The sequence below is a fragment of the Quercus robur genome, chromosome 11 (genome assembly GCF_932294415.1).
Source record: "Quercus robur chromosome 11, dhQueRobu3.1, whole genome shotgun sequence".
NCBI classification, from domain to species: Eukaryota; Viridiplantae; Streptophyta; class Magnoliopsida; order Fagales; family Fagaceae; genus Quercus; species Quercus robur.
The window spans coordinates 56,109,493-56,130,048 of NC_065544.1; the positions used below are offsets into that span (position 1 = coordinate 56,109,493).

Here is a 20,556-nt window from a genome sequence, read left to right on the forward strand (position 1 = left end):
AGATCTGGAGTATTATCTTCATCATGTCCGAACAGTTCTTGGTCATATGGGAAATAAGCGTTGTGGGCAACAGATTCCTCAGAAGAGGCTTTGGATTCTTCTTGATTGGCAACAGCTTCTTCTGCCCACTTGAGTAAAGCCAAAAGAGCGTCAGGATTTTTTCTCAGATTGTCAATAGGGGAGCTCTTATTCTTTGCTGGAGGCTTAGCATTCTTGATGGAAGAAGAAGAGGGAGCACCAGTAAGGGTCGAGGTTTGAACTGGGGAATGATCCTTGGCAATGGGTAGAGCAGCAATAGATGAAAATTCTCTGGAAATAGTAGCAATAATACGCTAAGTGTGAGGGAATTTGCCCCACCATTTTACATACCAATGTCTTAAGCGAACATCACCTTCTTTTTCATATTGCCATTTTAATATCCAAGGTATTTTATGTTTTTTAACAAAGTGAAGCAAAGTAGGGAATTTAGCTCCATAAACATCACACCGATAACATTTCTTGAAACATTCGAAAGCATCAAGCAATGGCTCAGGAAATATTTCAGCAATAGGGCCAAATTGGGTCCACTAACGATTGAACCAAAGAGGCAAATAACTAGTGAAACTTTTGTCAAAGTTAACAAACCAGGAATGAGACATGTTTTCATTCTGGTGCAGCATGAATCTCGACCAAGCAGTTATATAATCATAATATGAATAGAAAATGGGGGAACTTGGCATTGTTCTGGTAGAAGTAAGGGAAAAGCCCCATTTTTCTTCAGAAATAAAATTAACGACGCAGAAGATCAGAACAATAACTTAAATTCTTTTCTCTGTACTTAGGAATCCAGTGAAACATTGGAGGGAAATAACTTTTAGCAAGTTTGAAAGGATCAGAAATGGAGACTTTGTTAGGTTCAATATAAAACAAGTATTAGAAATATTATTTTTTGACGTATTGAGGGTTATAGGAATTTTTGGGAAAAGCAGTTTTAATAGGCTGGTTAACAGGGGTTATGGCATAAAGGTCATAGGACAACGCAAGAACAGTGGAGTAATTGGGCCTAGGGATGGTTCCTAGGGTGGTGAAATGATTAGTAATTTCAAGGAGAGAAGCAGGTTCTTTTTAACAATTTGTTTGGAGGTTTCAGCAGAATGATTATCTTTGGGTCTTCTACTTGCCATTGTGACACTGCAGAAATTCACAAGTAAGGAAATCAGGGATAGTATTTTGAGATCCTTTAATATATTCAATATCAAAATAAAAAATGCTTAAAATAGCTTGCAATCTAGCAAAAATATGTTTTGAAGCAATATTTTCAACATCTTTTTCAATAACATATTTAGCACTTTTGCAATCAATACGAAACAAGAACTTTTGATTTAACAAATCACTTTGAAATTTTGAAATACATAGTACTATAGATAAAATTTCTTTTTTAATAGTACTATAATTTAACTGTGCATTATTCCAAATCCCTGAATAGAAACGAACAATTTGTTTAGGTGACCCAGGAGAAACTCTATGTCTCAGAATACCACCATAACTAATGTTAGAGGCATCAGTTTCAACAATTTTGAAAGCACCAATAGTAGGAATACCAAGACAAGGCAATGTCTTAACATGAGATTTAATTTGTTTAACAAGGGAAGTATGAACATCAAACCAAGTAGGGGGATTACTTTTTAACCGATCAAACAAGGGTTTGCATTGTTTCCTCATATCCTTGTAGAAATCAGCAACATAATTTAATGACCCAAGAAATCTTTGGAGTTGTGTTTTATCAGTGATAACATCAGAAAATTTATCAGCAAATTGAATGGCTCTATCAATAGGACAAATCTATCCTTCAGAGATGTCATACTTAAGAAAACGAACTTTTGTTTGAAACAAGTTGATTTTCTTAACAGAGACAACAAGACCATTTCTTTTTATAGTATCTAGAGACAAATGCAAATGTTTCCAGTGTTCAGCAATGGAGCTAGAGTAAACAAGAACATCATCAATATAAACAATGGTGAAATGATTTAAGGAGTTAAAAATATCATTCATGAAACTCACTCGGGGCATTCTCAAGACCAAATGGCATAACATTCCACTCATAATGCCAAAAAGGAGTGGTAAAAGCTGTTTTGTACCTATCATTCTCACTAATTTGGATTTGCCAGAACCTAGATTTCATGTCAAACTTGGAAAACACTACAGCTTCACTCAATCGATGAACAAGGTCATTCTTATTGGGAATAGGATACCTAATCCACTCCAAAACCTTATTTAAGGGTCTGTAGTTAATTACCAATCGAGGGGTTCCTCTTTCAATCTCAGCATTTTTCTGGACATAAAAAACAGAACAAGACCAAGGAGACTTACTATTCCTAATTAATTTTTTCTCTAACAAATCATGGATTTCTTTTTTGCAAAATTCAACAATTTCAGCATTCATCTGAATAGGACAAGCTTTAGTTGGGATGTTTTTCTCATCAAAATCTTTAACATATGGCAAGTTAACAATATGCTTCTTCCTATGCCAAAAAGCATTGGGAACATCAGAGCAAACATCATCAATCAACATTTTTTGAAAATTATCAATTTTGGACTGCAACAATTTGTTGGAAATTTGTTCAGCAATTTTCTTGTATTTTACTTCTTGCTGAAGGAAATTGAGATGTTTGATTTTAGCATGAATTAGAGTTAAAGCATCAACATCAATTTCAGATTTTGAAGCAATTTGAATTTTACTTTCTATCCAAAAGGATCAGTAGTAATTCTATCATGGTCAACAAGAAAGGGATACAAAGCACTTATAAATGGCAAACCAAGAATTACTTTATTAGTCATGTTTTTAACAAGAACAGAAGGAATCTTAAAACAGACATTATCATGACAAACATGAGCATTGTTTAATTCATATCTAATCTTCATTTGGGAACCATTAGCAGAAACCAACCTTTCAGTTGATTTTTCAAAATATTTTGAAGGAATCAATCATTCTTGGATACAATTCATATCCGCACCAAAATCAATCATAGCAATAACAGTGAAATGATAATCAGGAGAAACAACAATTTTAACTTTTGTAAACCATTTTGGAGGAAGCAATTTATTGACAAGATTAAGTTGAGAATTATCAACAATACCTTTATCAGAAAGAAGAGCCTGTTGACTGGATTCAGCTCCTTCTTTGTGCTCATCTTGTTCATTATCAATTTTTAACATTATCAATTCTTGTTTGAGATTATTGTTATCACTTTTCATGCTTTTAAATTCATGTTTTAATTCATTTATCTCTTGTTTAACAATATTAGTTTCATGTTGGAGATCATTAACAGTAAATTCTTTAGATCTCTTTTTATTAAATCTTTCCAAAGTTTCTTCAAAACTTATAGTTGATTTTAGCTTTTTACCAGTTTCTTCTTTCATCAAATTTTTCTTAAACTTATCCAAATATTCTTTTTGTAATTCAGGATTTTGAATTTGATTTATCAGTTGAATTATTAATTTTTCATCTTCTTCACTTTTGGTGAGAGCATTAACAATTTTAACAACATTGCAACAAGAATCTCTACAACCAATTTTAATATTATGAGAATCAGAAGAATCATCAGCAGATTGATAGCACGAATCAAATAAAGAAGAAAAATCATCTTCCAAAGAATCAGACGAGCTGTTTGATTCAAGGATTATGAATAATTCTTCTTGCCCATTATCATCAATACTTAACATGTTAAATTTGTTTTTTAACTTACCAGGTTTTTCCTTACAGTCTTTACTAAAGTGTCCAGGTTTACTACAGTTAAAGCATTTACCTTTACCTGATCTTTGCTTAACATATTTTTTAGAAACATTTTTCTTCTTAGCATAGAAATCATTAGGTTTAACAAAGTTATTTCTGTATTTTTTATATTTTTTATGGCTTTTATCATGTTTTTTACTTTTTTGCCTAGAAGGGGTAATAGGAGGCAAATCATATTGTTCACAGAAATTTCTCATTTCATATTTAGCTTTCCTTTTATTCTTTAATTGGTGTTTTAACAATTTTTCATCATTACACATATTGATACCAAGTTTTTTAATAGTATTGAAAATATCACCATAGATTAAATTATCATAATCAATAGAATCATTTTTCCCCATTAACTCTCGTTTTACGTACCTTATGAGCAAAGATAGGAGGCAGACCGTCAATAAACTTTTCTTTCCAATAAGGCTTATGACAGTCTTTCCGGAGCATCATTCTGGAAGTAAAAACATCTTGATACCATCTGTAATCAAACATAGTAGGACAACTCAAATTATTCAAATAATCATAAACTCGAGATGAAATATTGGATGGAGTACCAACAAAATGCTTGAGAATAATATAGATCAGGGTATTAACACCATCAGGAATATCACGACCAATACTTTCATAAAAAATAAGCAAACCTTCATCATTCTTTTTAACAGTATGTTTAATAGACTCTCTGGATTCTTCAATGATATATGAATCACACCATCCACAAAGAGTACCAGAAAAACCAGTAACAAGTAAATTAATAATTTCAGGTTGATCAAGATCATGGTTATTTTGATAAGCAATACCAACCATAGTCAAATGACTCATTTTATTAATGATTTCTTGTTCAGACAAACCATCAATATTCCATTCATAAAGTTTGTCAACAGAAACAGAAAACTGTGTTTGAAAAGATCTCTCTTCAAACTGCATATCAGGAGGAGTGGGTTTTGAATATCAGTTTCTTATAAAAGACATGGGTTTGGAGTTTCCATAAAATCTTTTAATTTTTGGTAAATCATCATCAAAGATTCGTTTTGCAGAAACAAAAGAAACAGTATTAGAATCTATATTTTCTTTAGAAACAAATTTTTTTTAGAAATAGTTCAAGCAGCTGGAGTACTCGTAGCGGTTCGAGCAGCCAGAGTACTTGTAGAAGTACCCTCAATTTTAACTTTTAAACCAGAAAGCATTTTTTCAACAATTTCAAAAGTCTTGGACTGAGAAGTTTTAAACATAACTTTTTCCCTTTGACTGGGTAAATCAATCAAAGGTTTCTCAGTTTTAACATAAACAACTTTTTCAGAAACAGGTTTTTTAACAATATTTTCTTCAATATGGTCAAGCTGTTGACCAATAATATGCAAGGATTGATTAGTAAAATTGTTTTGTTCAATAAGACTAACAATGGGAGTTTGATCATCAGCAATTTTGAAAGGAGGGGCCTTCACTTCCTCTTTTGTCACTCCATCCTTCTTAGTAGTTATTAAAATTGTTTCAAGAGGAGGATGGACTTGACAATAGTCTTATCAGCTTTAACAAAATTTGATTTTTTTTTTTATCACATTTAAATGTTGTATTGAAACTTCATCGTTTGAAGCATAATGGTTTTCAAGAAAATCAAAAAACAAAATATGTTTCTTTAATTGATTCATCTTTTCTAACCATTTTCTTTTAACATGGTTTTTTTAAGACTTAGCAAAATTATTTTGGAAACATTTTCTTTTGTTTCTATTCTTTGCAAGCATAAATTCATCATACAAAGAAACCAAATCAACTTCAAAGCTTTCATCCAAAATAGTCAAAACTCTTAATTGATTTTGGTAAACAGGGTTTTCAATAGGAGGAAAATCAGAATCAGAAGGAGAAAAAGATTTAGTGTCCTCAGATTTAGTGTCATCTTCTTCTTCATTACCAATTCTACTAAATGGAGAGGAAGTTTCAAGTTTAGTAGAGATATATATGCCACATGATCACATCACAGTTCCCACTTGCCATTATTCAGGTTCGAAACTCAAGTGGTATTTGACACCTGACTCATCCCACAAAAAGAAAGGAATTTACCAATATAAAACTAAATCATGATTTGGTTCCTTTAGCTTGGCCCATTTTCATTTCTCACTCTTTTATTTATTTATATATATGTATATATATATATACACACGTGCGTGTTTGAGGGGGAGAAAGTATATCATCTATATATATATAAAACTGAAACCTTTAAAGCTTCCACAATTTTCCAGGTCATCACTATTTTCTTTTTCTTTTTATTTTAGGTTTTATATCTTATATATTTATTATTTTTCTTCAACGTGTAATTATCTTATCAAGTGTTACAATAGTTTAGTTTAAGTAAAACTCTATCAAATATATGTTTCAAGAGCTTGAAATTCTACTTTAACTAAAATTCTATACAGACTCACGTTTACAATTTTTCACACCCATAATTACATGGCTTCTGCAAGAGTAATTTAGATCACATAAACAAATTGAAACACACCTTTCCCCCCTTGGTTCCTTATTTAATTCGAATTCATTATTCACCACCACACACTGAAATTTTAGAACTTAAATCGAAACAGAAAAATCTAAAACCCACAAACCCAAATCCTTAAACAAAGTTTGTTAGAGAAAATTTCTCAAAACCAAATGGCTCTCACTGTTACTTCTTCTTCATCTACTGTAATTTCTAAAGGTACTTTCTTTTCATAGTTTGAATGGAATTGTTGTTTTTTTTTTAAGGATGTTTGGTTGTTCTAATGATGATTGTTTGGCTTTTTAGATAAACTCAATAAATTTATTTATAGTCTTTTATATTGTCGATGTATTTATTCTTTATTTAGTATGTTTTCACGTTTTAATATTTGATGAATTTTCTATGTTTGTGTTTTGCAATTCATATTGTTCTGCAATGTATTGTTATGTGGTAATCAACATGGTTGTATGTTTAACTTCTAGCCAAATACAATAACACACTCCCACCATTCACTACTTCTTTTCCTAGTCTCTTCATATGCCGCATGTCCTCTTCCTCTTTGCTCACATTGGTAAAGTATTGCATTGATTTGGTTTTTGGAGTGCCTTCAAAACTTGGGTTTTGGATTTATTTTGTCAAAAAGGTATGTAAGTTTTTTTATCAAGTTTAATGTTAACAGAATTAAAGAACTCACAATCTAGAAAAAATAAATAAAAAAAAATAGAAAAGTGACTATATTAGTTTTTTTTTTTTTTTAATGTTTGAAGTCATCACCATAGAATAGCGAAAATGTTGTGAGCCACGCTGATATATGTTATGTGGAACCAATAAAATGAAAGAAAAAGAATTTTCTAAACCTTTATTTTGAATAAAATTACTTATTTTCATTCAATTTCAATCATTTTCAAGTCATACCTTTTTTAAGGCAAGTCATAAACCTTTAAGCAAAATAAATATTTTTAATTTTTGCTCCAAAAAAAAAATAACTATTTTTATTTTTTATTTTACTTACCCCGTGCATCGCACGGATTAGCAACTAGTATTTCGGTAATACCAACTCAGCATCTGTTTTGATATTTTCTACCCAATAAATGAGTGACACTTGTTTTAAAAAACCACATCAAACTACTCCAATAAATGATTAATTTATCTTCCCGATAGTATAGAAGATTGTGATTAATTTATTGGAGTAGTTTGATATGGTTTTTTGAAACAGGTGTCACTCATTTATTGGGTAGAAAATACCAAAACAAATGTTGAATTGATATTACCAAAGCATATTATACTTTCTCATTTGGGGGGAAAATGTTAACAAGCAACGCATGGTGCTTTGTTAATGTTGCATTGGTTCCATTTGATAAAAAAATTGAACAAAAAAAGAAGAAAAAGACAAAACTGACTGCGATAAAGCTAGAAAAAAAGTACAAAAGCTACGGTTAACAGGCACCGTGTGTGCGTGCATGTACACACTCATCAATAATTAGGGGAGGGAAATTTGAACCCTATGAAATGTATTAACTAATTGAGATATTAGTTTTTACGCTTTTTTTAAAAAAAAATCAATACTATTATTCATTTATCCTTTTATCTACTTTAGTCAACTAAGCTCAAATTATGTTCGCAAAACGGTATAAGTTTATTTTCTTTTAGCTTTCAGCTTTTACCCAAAACCCAAATTACTTAAAGCAATTAGAGCATTCACAAAGGGAAATTGTATCATATCCTATTTTACAATCTTAAAAAGTTACCTTATCAATTATACTATATCATTTTACAACACACCCAACATCCCAAATTTTATTTTCCTATTGTACACATTAAAATAATATATATTATCCACTAAAATATATAACCAAAAAAAAGAATTTCCTCCCTCTAATTTTTTCTCTCTTCCTTCCTCCCTCATCTCTCTATCTCCACTGTGAAACCCAAACCCCAACCACCGTTCAGCAAACCCAAGCTGCCACTTAGAAACCCAGGCCATCGATTAGCACCGGCTGATAACACCGCTAGACCCACACCCACGCCACCAAATCCAAGCCACAAGACTCAAGCTACCACTTGACCCATGCCGGCCCAAGCCCACACCTAAAAATAATCTACCATGGGTGCGGAGAGAGAAGATGGACACATAGAGATAAGATTGAGGAGACAAGCTTGGAGCATTTCTGGTTGTGGAGAGAAGATTGACACGGAGAGAGAACTCAAAGAATGAGGCATATAAAATATAGGTGAAAAACTCATTTTCGTCCATACAATTTCATGCAATTCCCACTTTAGTTCATAAAATTTTTTTTCCACTGCTTCTAGTCCCTAAAATCAAAAGAGCGATCTCGTTTTTGTCCCTACCGTCAATGCCCTAACGGCAAAGACCTAGGTGGCAGACGGAACACCCTACTAGCTGACGTAGCGCTGATGTGGCGATTATTTGGCATTTTTATATGCCACGTTAGCATTTTAATTTTTTTTAAAGCCATGTCAGAAAATTTAAACCAAAAAAGAAAATAAATTAAAAAACTAAACTTTTTTTTTTTTTTTTTTACTTTCATTATTTTTTCGTAAGAACTGAAGTTGTTCTTCATGTTTTTCCTAAATCCATGAAATAAACCAATCTCCAACAAACCCCAAATCCAAATCTAGCAACCAAATCTACTCCATCAAATCCAGAAAAAACAATAAGTAAATCCAAGAAACCAAACTAAACCATAAATAAATCAAAGAAATAAACCCATAAACCCAGTAACCAATTCAATCTCTAGCAAACCCATAAGCCTAGAATTTTTCTTCAGAAACAAACACACAAAAAAACCCATAAAAGCAAACAACTCCATGTTCTCTCCAAAAAAACACAAACACAAACAAACCCAGAACAAGAGTAAGGATACACAAATCTGAACAAACTTAGTCACACAAATCTGAACAAACTTAGTCACACAAGTCTCAAACAAACCCAGATACCCACTCATGGGCAATGGATTCTCTTCTTGATGCATGCCACAGTCACCACCAACAATGTTCCCATTTTCCATCCAAACACAAACCCCACTACATGAAACAAAGCAAATCACTTCTAAATCAGAAATCACTAAAGGCTTATTAAAAAGAAAAAGAAATCACTAGACTTCTAAAGGCCTAAAGCAAACCTAAAGACAGCAACGCCGTTAGGCCCCAGTCCCTCATAGCAAGAGGGACGCCGCCGCAAATCGGATCCAGTCCAGATCATCGTCGAGGATCTGTAGTCGAAATTGTCGTTGCTCGTCGCTCGCCCTCATCGCCGTTGGAGATCGCTCGTCAGTCATCGCAACATCGCCACATCACCGAGTCTACCTCAACCTTCAGGCCTCCCTGGTCGACTACTCTAGTGCTCCCTCCCTCAAGGTATTTCATTTTTCTCTCTCTATTGAATTAAGTGAAAATTATAAAATGAATTACACACTCTCTCTTTATTCTTTAATAAGATTAACTCTCTCTTTTAGTCTTCTGAAATTTGAACTGTCTCTCTCATTGGCCGTACCGAACTTCACCTTTATTAATTTTTTGTCTGTTTTAGACATTTGTATTTTTGAATGTGTTTCTTTTCATGTGTAGCGTGTTTGTCAGTTTATCTTAACATCTTATCTATTGGGTTGGCGTGTGTAGTGTGTTGGTATTGATATTAATTATCTTTTAGATTAGTGTAATGTGTGATTGTGAAATTTTCTGATTGGCAAGGGGCATCGGGCATCATTAGGTGTGCTTGTCTGTTGAATCGGGTGGGGTGGGATGGGCACATGGGGCTAGGTTGCACACTGCTTTATTTATTGTGCTACATATGGGATGTGTAAATAATGTGCACATCAGTGGCTCTTTTAGTGTAATGTGCATATCAGCACATGAGGCTAAACAATATAACAAATTAAAGCAATATAATTAATGAAAAACAAATTAAAACAATATATTTTATTGTTATGCTAAACAACAATAATCAAAGCAGTATATTAAACCAATACATTATAAAAGACAAACGAATTAAATTATGTTAGACTAAACAACTATTAATAATTTTATAATTAATGAAACAACAATATAACAAATTATAATTTATTAATGAAACAACTGAACAACAATAATTAATAATTTTATTAATATTTCAAATGAACTTATAATTTATTAGATGTGTATATAGAAAAAAATGTAGCTTGTAGCAATCGAATATATAAAGAATGACCTACGCAATCGAATGGGAAATCAGTAGATGAATGATTGCTTGGTTATATATATTAAAAAAATATAGCTTGTAGCATTGATAATGAGACTATCATGTAACGATTTCAAAATATGAAAACTCGTAAAAGACAATTGTAAATTTTATGTATTTACATGTTTTTTTATTGTTGTTGTTGTCAATAAATAAAATTTTCTTTTTATTAGATTGTCTAATTTATACTTATTAAAGAACACACTAAAAAACTTCATAAAGTCGCCACTGAACTGAACGCCTCTCAACAAAAACATTTCTTTCTTTTTGTGGGTTGAGTAAGGTGTCAGATACCACTTGAGTTCCGAACCTAAACAATGGCAAATGGGAACTATGATGTGATCATGTGGTACATATATCTCTAATTTGAGAAAAAACAAAAAACAGCCAAGAGCCCATTTGGTAATATTATTTGTATTTTTTAGAAATACACGCAGGTAGTTGTATAAAAAAATTGTATAAAAATACATGTAATATTGTTTAAAAAATTATTTGAATACATGTATCAAACACCTCCATAGGAGTCCGTTTTGGGTTGTTTAGATTATAAGAATATATGCTCAAGATTATAAGAATATATAGCCAAAACTGAAGAATTTTTTTTTTTTCCCTAAAAGTGCCATAAATAAAATTAAAAATTAACTAAAACAATATCTAGTGAGTCTTTTGGCTTAATATTGGTAAATCCGAAATTTATTTGCGTTATAGGTACTGTTTGAACTTAATTGGTGAATTGAGGAAAGAGAGAGAATTTCAGCAACAGTGTTGCCGAAATTCAAGAAAAGTAGGAGAGAGAAAGAGAAAAAGTTGGAGAGAGAAAGATTTTGAATTTCGGCAACGCTGTTACCGAAATTCCTTTGCCCAAATTCCCTGCCCAAGTCCTTTGTCTTGTGTGCCCGAGTGTGGAGTGCTCCCAAAAAAAAAAAAAAAAAAAAAAGCAATTGCGGCAATGGGATTGCCGAAATAGGTGGAGAAAATTTTCACCAATTTCGGCAATACCATTGCCAAAAATGTCAGGAAAAAAAAAAAAAAAGGGAATAGAATTGTGGCCATGGTATTGCCGAAATAGGGGAAATTTTTTCTTTGGGTAATTGTGGCAATGGTATTGCCGAAAATGGGAGGGGGAAAAAATTGAACGGAATTGTGGCAATGTCATTGTCGAAAATGGGAGGAAAAAAAATTGTTGTCGTCGAAATCTGGGGAAGAATTTAAAAAAAAGAAAAAGTGTTACGTTCACAATATTTTTATAATACTTTCACAACAAATTACATGTGATTAGTTATTATTAGTTCAAATTTGATTTTAACACTGAGATTACTTTTTTAATCCAACAATAACAACTTGTCACTTAAAATTTGTTGTAAAAATATTGTAAAAATTGTGTGTACCAATCATTTCTTAAATAAATAAATAAATAATAGAGAAATAGGTGAAAACCTATTTCGGCAATGCCATTGCCGAAAATGTGAGAAAAAAAAATAATTGTGGCAATGGGATTGCCGAAATAGGTGGAAAAAATTTTCACCTATTTCGGCAATGCCATTGTGGAAAATGTGAGGAAAAAAAAAAGAAAGAGGAATAGAATTGTGACAATAGTATTGCCGAAATAGGGAAAAAAAATTTGGGTAATTGTGGCATTACCGAAAATGGGAGGGGAAAAGAAAATTGAATGGAATTGTGGCAATGTCATTGCCGAAAATGGAAGGAAAAAAAAATTGTTGTTGGAAGAAATCTGGGGAAGAATTTAAAAAAAAAGGTGTTACGTTCACAATATTTTTATAATACTTTCACAACAAATCACAGGTGATTAGTTATTATTAGTTCAAATTTGATTTTAACAGTGAGATTACTTTTTTAATTCAACAATAACAACCTGCCACTCAAAATTTTTTGTAAAAATATTGTAAAAATTGTGTTAAAAAAAAAATAGAATTGTGGCAATGGGATTGCTGAAATAGGTGGAAAAAATTTTATGTGAGGAAAAAAAAAAAAAAAAAAAAAAGAGGAATCGAATTGTGGCAATGGGATTGTCGAAATAGGTGGAAAAAATTTTCGGTAATTGTGGCAATGGTATTGCCGAAATAGATGAATTTTTTTTTTTTTTGGTAATTGTGGGGAAAAAAAAAAAGAATTGTGGCAATGGTATTGCCGAAATAGGCGAAATTTTTTTTTTTGAGTAATTGTGGCAATGCCATTGCCAAAATAGGTGAAATTTTTTTTTAAAAAAAAGTGGTTGCCGAAATCTGGGGAGGAATTTTTTAAAAAAAAGTGTTATATTCACAATATTTTTACAATATTTTCTTAATAAATCACAGGTAATTAGTTATTATTAGTTCAAATTTAAATTTATCACTGAAATTACTTTTTTAATCTAACAATAACAACCTCCACTTAAAATTTGTTATAAAAATATTGTAAAAATTGTGTGTACCTATCATTTCTTTAAAAAATAAAATGTGGAATGGATTTGTGGCAATGGCATTGCCGAAATAGGAGAAAAAAAAATTTGTGGCAATGCCATTGCCGAAATAGAGGAGAGATATAAAAAAAGTAAGCATATTATTCTTTCAATATTTTTTGACTGAACCAGTTTGGTTGTCATATTCTTTTAGAAATAGATAAGGATAGATTCAAGTATACTCTCTCGTACATTGATTCTTATTCTAAAGTACGTAGTGCTCAAATCTGATTTTTCCTCTTCAAATTGTGGCCCTTTGATTTCTTTCCTTATTTGAAGCTTTCAAATATGGTAAATGACCCAAGCACTCCATAAAAAGTATACATTTTAAGGTGTTATCGAAACCCTAAACTATAATATACAATATATATAGACACACACAGACACAAAATAAATAAACGTACACCCCAATCCAACTTGCAGTACTAGAAAACATCATAACATATGGAATTAGTATCATGTTCTTTCAAATAATACAAACTAACAATATGGTCCAACTCCTAAAAACATAATTAAAAAAAAAAAAAAAAACAACAACAACAGTCCAACCAATCCACTGAAGTAAATTGAATACTTATGTTGGGTCATTCAGTTTAGCCACTAGTGGAGCCAGCCACAGTTGGAGTGGGGCATGTTCTTCTATTATGGCCTTCTTGCCTACAGAGACTGCACAATGGCCTTGGTTGATGCTCTGCCCCTTCGTCCATTTCATTTCGAAGCCAAGTTGTTCTTGGTCAGCCTTTTTCACGGCGCAACTTGACATTAGGATACAAGACCGGGAAATTAGGCTCATTCCAATGTACACTGTCTGGAACCATGCGAAGTCTAGGTGCAAAACAAGCAACTTGTTCTTCCAAATGGTAGCAGCGGTCGATATATCGCATTGCAGAGATGCCTTGATATTTACACACGACAATGACATTTGAGCACGGAATCTTATAAACCTGCCATTTTTGACAACTACAAGTGTTCTACCTCAAATTTACCTCATGACGATGATTACCCCTATATGCAGAGTTAGCGTTTATTGGTGTTCTGACTTCAAACAGACCATCTTCATGACTGAACACAGTAACTGAATGCTTTGGTGACTTTTTTTCCCATTTATTGAATTTATTCTTTGCGTAGGCCGTAATGCGTTCACCGGCAGTAACCTCTGCACATGCCTTAGTATACCGATCGGCAAAGTAGGCAACACAACGATAGTATGTAAGTTCAACTAATGCAGTTATGGGCAGATTTCTAGCACTCTTTAGAATTCCGTTGAAGCTTTCAGACAAGTTTGTGGTCATTGCCCCATAACGATGTCCACCATCGTATGCTAACGTCCAATTTTCCACCGGCATTTCCCTTAAATACTTCTCACCATCTGCACTTAATTGAGTAATTCTATTCTTGATGATTTGATACTTTCGTAACTGATTCTCCATGCCTGCCCACATTACCATAGCCTTCAAGTTTTTATTCCCAATTTGTTGATTGAAATTGCTAACCACATGGCAAAGGCAAAAACGATGATACCAACATGTCGATTGACATATAGACCGTATCGCTGCCATTATACCAGGATGACGATCAGATATGAGACATAACCCTTTCTGATTAGTGACATTAATCTGAATACAACGCAAAAACCAATACCAGCTATCATCAGTTTCCTTCTCCACAATGGCAAAGGCAAGTGGAAAAAGTCTATTGTCACCATCCCACGCTGATGCAATCAGTAACGTACCTTTGTACTTACCATATAGGAAAGTTTCATCTATACTAATCACTGGCCTACAATGTTGAAACCATCAATTGATGGACCAAAAGCCCAGAACACTCTCTCGAATATCGCGCAGCCTGGCATAGTAGCAGGTATTGTTCTCCAAATAACCCTGCTGCCCGGGTTTGAATCAGTCAAAGCTTTCAACCATTTTGACAATAATTGGTAAGATTTGTCCCAATCACCAAACGCTGTACCAATTGCTTTCTCTTTTGCCTCCCACACCTTAAAATAAGAAGGCCTGTATTGGTATTTACTGTAAAGAGTCTGTTGAAGTGAAGCAATCTTTATGGTTGGATCATTTTTGACAACATCCTTCAACTCTTTTTCAATAACATGGGTCTCTAATTGCTCGTGATCTTGTGTGAGGGTGGACTCTGTACATGTGTGTGGACCATTGTATTTCCTAACCTCAAACAACCCATATGTAGCCTGGAAGCATGCTCAAAGATGCCAAGAACAATTTTTGCACCTTATAGACCAACATTCTGAATATGACTCTCTTACACAAAATGTTTGGTTCTTCTTGATGTGATTGCGTTTAACAGCAGCTCGTAGTTCAGCCTTATCGGCAAAAAGCAAGCCCATATAAAACTCTTGGGTAGGGCCCCAAATACTCTGAGTGGGCTTTTCAAATGGTGGGGTTGGATCAATCATATTATCCCACGTGTTTTGTGAAAAGCTTAGTGATGAAGGTTGATGGACTGCCATAGTTGGACTGCTTTCATGATTACCTTCGTTTGGAGGCTCCTGTTCATCTCCAATATCATCAAGGACCTCATCGTCATCAAGTTGGTCATCACTATCCATGGTTCACATCCTTTTTGATAATGTATGGACCGCATTTTCAGTAGTAGCAGCTATGCAATGCGTATCATTAGGATCATTAGCAGCTCTCTAAGTGGCAGTTTGGTCATACTGAGCTTCAAACTCAAAACAAGTAGTCTCTTGTATGACATGCTCAGTTGGATTATCATAGTCAACATCACTGTTGTTCATTGGCCGAGAAGGAACATGTTGGTCCTCAGTTGCAACATGGGTATATGGAGCATGATAGTCAGCACCGCCAATGTTGATTGGGGAATGAGCCGCATCTTGAGAATAATGACCAATATGAGTGGCATATGGATCATGGAAGTGCCCGCCATGTGAATAACTAAACGATGCACTTGGTCCTTTGTTGGCATATCGAATGGGAAAAACATCTCGGTGGCTTCTTTTAGGCTCTACACCCACGTATAACTCTGCACCTACAAATCCATATTGGCGGTCTAACATATTGAATATTGTATTAACATCATTATTATCTGCTACCAAAACTTGCTGGTAAGTCACAGGATGTGGATGACATTGAAATGGAAATCTATACCAAATAGTCAATTTTGAATCTTCTTTGTTTATATGAAGCGTGGATGCTACTCCATCACATAGATCTTCAAATGTAACACCCCGGCTTAATGGAAGCATAGAAGGAGGTGGCCCTTCGTAATAAACCCCATTTTTTCCATGTTTAATTATTCCACCGGAATGGATGAGAAAAATGAACAACTTTACTGCCATCTACACTAAAACATAATAATAGTATTAATAAATAAACACTACATAACCATTACAATGCAATACAAGAAGGTAATCCATTAAAAATATTCACTGATAATAATAGTATTAAATTATTTTTTATTAAGGTTTATGAACGTATACTAACCTTCTTTTTTTTTTTGTTTTCTTATAGCATACGTGTATATTATAAACTAACAAATTAAGTATTTCTTTAAGGAAATATACGTCAATTTTGAAATTTAGGCAAGGATTCATGGACAAATAATTTAAAACATATCATACAAATCAGTTCATGTTGCAAAACAGATAATACAAAAACAAGATTTGCAAGAACAAATAATTTAACAAAAACAAGATTTTCATGCTTAGCTATGCCCCTAAAACATATCAACATGAATATTATAAAAAGAAAAGTAACTACTTAAGAAATATAACTCACCTTCTAAGAGATAACGAACGGATAGATATTTGCAAGTGTTGTTACTTATAGTTGTTTGTAGAATGTATGGCATGCAAGATTTGAAAATGGTTGGTAAAATTAAGATGGGAGCAAGAGTGGAGAAGAAGGTTGATGAAATTTATAGGGGAAAAAGAATAGAAAATAAGAACTGTGGAAATTTCAGTGACATTAGTGCTGTTTAAATAGGAAGCAAGTTTCATATCAGTTAAATTCTTAGATTTTAAACTGTATAATTAGATACGCAATTGACTAAATACAACACAACACAGATAGGACACTTTGGTACAAATAAATTACTTAACTATAAACATATATTCACTATAAATAATCTTTGCAAAAATCTCAATTTCTTTGTTCTTTTTGGTTTACAGCGTGCACATCAATCATTTTTTTCATTCATATTGTAAGAATCTATATATTTCCTTTGTTTTTTTATTTACAGCATGCACATCAATCATTTTTTTTTCTATAAGAATCTATGTACTTTTTTTTTTTTTTTTACAACGTGTACTTTAGAACATGACAAACAAAACTGAAAGAACATGACAAACAAAACTCCTTCGGTCAAAAAAATACTGAAAGAATCTCTGCAATGCCATAAATACTGAAAGAATCTCTGCAATGCCATTGTACTTGAATCTATCCTTATAGGGTACTTTTTTTTATATGAGTATTTTTTTTTTATATCTTTCTCCTCTATTTCGACAACAAAAAATACTAAAAGAATCTCTGCAATGCCACAAATACTGAAAAGAATCTCTGCAATGTCATTGTACTTGAATCTATCCTTATAGGGTACTTTTTTTTCATATGCGTACTTTATTTTTTATATCTCTTTCCTCTATTTCGGCAATGCCATTGCCACAAACCAGATGAGATGATGAGTTGAGGTGATTGGTTGATTGACTCTTTGTTTTTTTTTTTTTTTACTTTCTTTGCTTTTTTTGTTCACAGCATGCACGTAAGAATCTATGTACTTTCTTTGTTTTTTTTTTGTTTACAGCGTGCACATTAATCAATTTTTTTCTTCCGTATTGTAAGAATTTATGTACTTTCTTTGCTTTTTTGGTTTATTGTGTACACATCAATCATTTTTTTTCCATATTGTAAGAATCTATGTACTTTTTTTACTTTTTTTTTTTTGGTTTATAGTGTGCACATCAATCATTTTTTTCTTCCATATTATAAGAATCTATATACTTTCTTTGCTTTTTTTTTTTTGGTTTATAGTGTGCACATCAATCATTTTTCCTTTTCTATTGTAAGAATCTATATACTTTCTTTGTTTTTTTTTTTTTGTTTACAATGTGCACATCAGTCATTTTTTTTTCTATAAGAATCTATGTACTTTTTTTTGTTTTTGTTTACAGCGTGCACTTTAGAATAAGAATCAATGTACGAGAGAGTGTACTTGAATCTATCCTTATCTATTTCTAAAAGAACATGACAAACCAAACTGGTTCAGTCAAAAAAATATTGAAAGAATAATATGCGTACTTTTTTTATATCTCTCTCCTCTATTTCGGCAATGGCATTGCCACAAACCAATTTGAACAATTTTTTTTCTCCTATTTCGGCAATGTCATTGCCACAAATCCATTCCACATTTTTTTTTTTTAAAGAAATGATATGTACACACAATTTTTACAATATTTTTACAACAAATTTTAAATGGAGGTTGTTATTGTTAGATTAAAAAAGTAATCTCAGTATTAAATTCAAATTTGAACTAATAATAACTAATTACCTGTGATTTATTGTAAAAATATTGTAAAAATATTGTGAACGTAACACCTTAAATTGTATATTTTTTATGGAATGCTTGGGTCATTAACCATGTTTGAAAGCTTCAAATAAGGGAAGAAATTAAAGGGCCACAATCTGAAGAGGAAAAATTAGATTTGAGTACTAATCAGTATTTTAGACGTATTTCTCTCTTCAAAAATCCAATTGACTCAAGGCTAGATGTACTGGAATCGTGACTTAAATATCTACAACTTTTATGTTTTGAATTTTTTGAAATTCATGAATTTTGTTGGCTGGAATTAACTCACAAGTTGTTGCTGTAAATTTGGACGAAAATTAGATGGTGAAAGTTTTATTTTCCTTTGACACTTTTACGAGGGTTTGGAAGAGAGGTTGTGGAGAATGAAAATAAAAATGTACACCACAGTAGCCATCATGCAAAGGAAAAAAGATCAACTATAAAAATAGAAGTTTGACACCTTTTTTATTCCACCAATTATGCGGCTACAGTTGTGGCTACACATATAGATTCTATGTCGGATTAGGAATGAACAATTATAGTAAATAGATGTATGATTAGATTAATTGGGCACTAATTTCAAATGCCAAAAAATAAGTACACATTTCTTATTTTCACAAAGGTCTTACGGTTAGTAGTATAATGTGTTATGTATACTATCTTGGCATAATATTTTTTGCTACAATGATGCATAGATAATGATAATACTTTAACATATTTTTAATAAACAGTCACTTTACATTGATTAGTGATTGCGACGATAGGGTACATTCAATTTTTGTTGTGTTCCACAACATGGAGGATGCCCATTCGTTGTGGGTACCTTCGTGCTTGCACAGGACTTCTCCCCATGCGCCTCGGCTGTGTTCTAATATCAACCTCTGCTTGATAATTACCAATCGTCATTTTCATTATCTGAAGACACCTCCATATCTTGGCTATCTTCTGCATCTTCCCCACTGTCCTCATTTGAGGCATTGTTCTCATTTGAGGCATCTTCCTCAGAGTTTGTTACGGAGGCCTCTTCCTCGGAGTTTGGAGCACATGCCCATCTTTTTTCTTCCTCAGAGTTTGTTACGGAGGCCTCTTCCTCGGAGTTTGGAGCACATGCCCATCTTTTTTTTGACGTGCAAAAATCACCAACATGAAGGGGTGGTTGGGAAGGTTGTGGTGTGCAGAAATCATAGTTGTAGTGGCTATCTTGGTCATAATTGTATTGCTCAGCATAAGATAGAGGTGGCGATGGGTGATAGGAGGGAGGTGTTGAATTAGGTTGGGGATAATGGTCATAACTAATCAAACCCTCAAATCCTTGTCCTATGGAAGTGAATGACCCAATCTGTTGATATAAATTCATGCAATACTCGTTGACATTAATTGGATTATACTCACTGAAGGTGGTTGGCTCATTACCAACAAATGTTGACGGCCCAGCTTGGGTAGAGCTGTACATATTGTGTTGTGCGGAGGTGGATAGTCCGGCATCATCATTTCTGCATTATCCACGTTGTGCAGAGGTGGACGAGCGGGTTTCAGTATAGGTTTTCAGCTGTCTTCCTTGGCGCCTTTGTCGTCGCCCGAAGGTTGTCACCCTCTCAATAAGGACGGAGGAAATATTTGCTTCCATCGATAACTTCAGTCGGGTAAGGCCCTCTACTATTGGTGGAAGGACTTGTGTTGTGAGATCATTCCTCTGTTGGTTTGCAACAGTTAAATTTAACATATTATTGACCTCAGTTTGCTGCCGCAGAAAAAGGAAAATAACATTTATTAGTGCAGTATTATTGAAAAAACGAAAATAATAATTTGTTATCAACATTAGTGCAGTATTATTGAAAAAGCTAAAATAATAACCTGATACATATGGGCAGCCGCCTCTGGTGTTGTGAATAGGTAACCATTTTGCTGATACCATGTTGTGTAGTCCACACTTGAATCAAAATGGTCATCCCCAACTAGAAGTTCAGCTCACATGTTCCAACGCTAGTAGTATTGTTCATGCTGCGTTTTCCAATTGACAGTGGGCTTTCCTGTAAACTTTACACAATGCACAGATTTATCCAAATTGTCAGTAGGCG

General features: G+C 33.0%; 1 protein-coding gene across 1 annotated transcript; it reads right to left on the reverse strand.

Moving 5' to 3' along the window:
* Positions 1-13,659: 13,659 nt before the first annotated feature.
* On the reverse strand, positions 13,660-15,503 carry LOC126705285 (uncharacterized). The gene is made up of 4 exons (XM_050404173.1): positions 15,201-15,503; positions 14,709-15,125; positions 13,912-14,541; positions 13,660-13,869 (listed from the first exon to the last, which is right to left on the reverse strand). Exons 1-4 carry the CDS (start codon positions 15,501-15,503, stop codon positions 13,660-13,662), a joined length of 1,560 nt encoding a protein of 519 aa, XP_050260130.1.
* Between the last annotated feature and the right edge of the window lie 5,053 nt (positions 15,504-20,556).

Bases quoted from the DNA above. Each gene is read 5' to 3' on its own strand.
- LOC126705285 (XM_050404173.1), bottom strand. From the start codon at position 15,503: ATGGATAGTGATGACCAACTTGATGACGATGAGGTCCTTGATGATATT. The intron at 15,126-15,200 runs GTAAGAGAGTCA...GCATGCTTCCAG, and splicing joins AGAAGAACCAAACATTTTGT to GCTACATATGGGTTGTTTGA. The intron at 13,870-13,911 runs GTAAATTTGAGG...CAAAAATGGCAG, and splicing joins GGGGTAATCATCGTCATGAG to GTTTATAAGATTCCGTGCTC.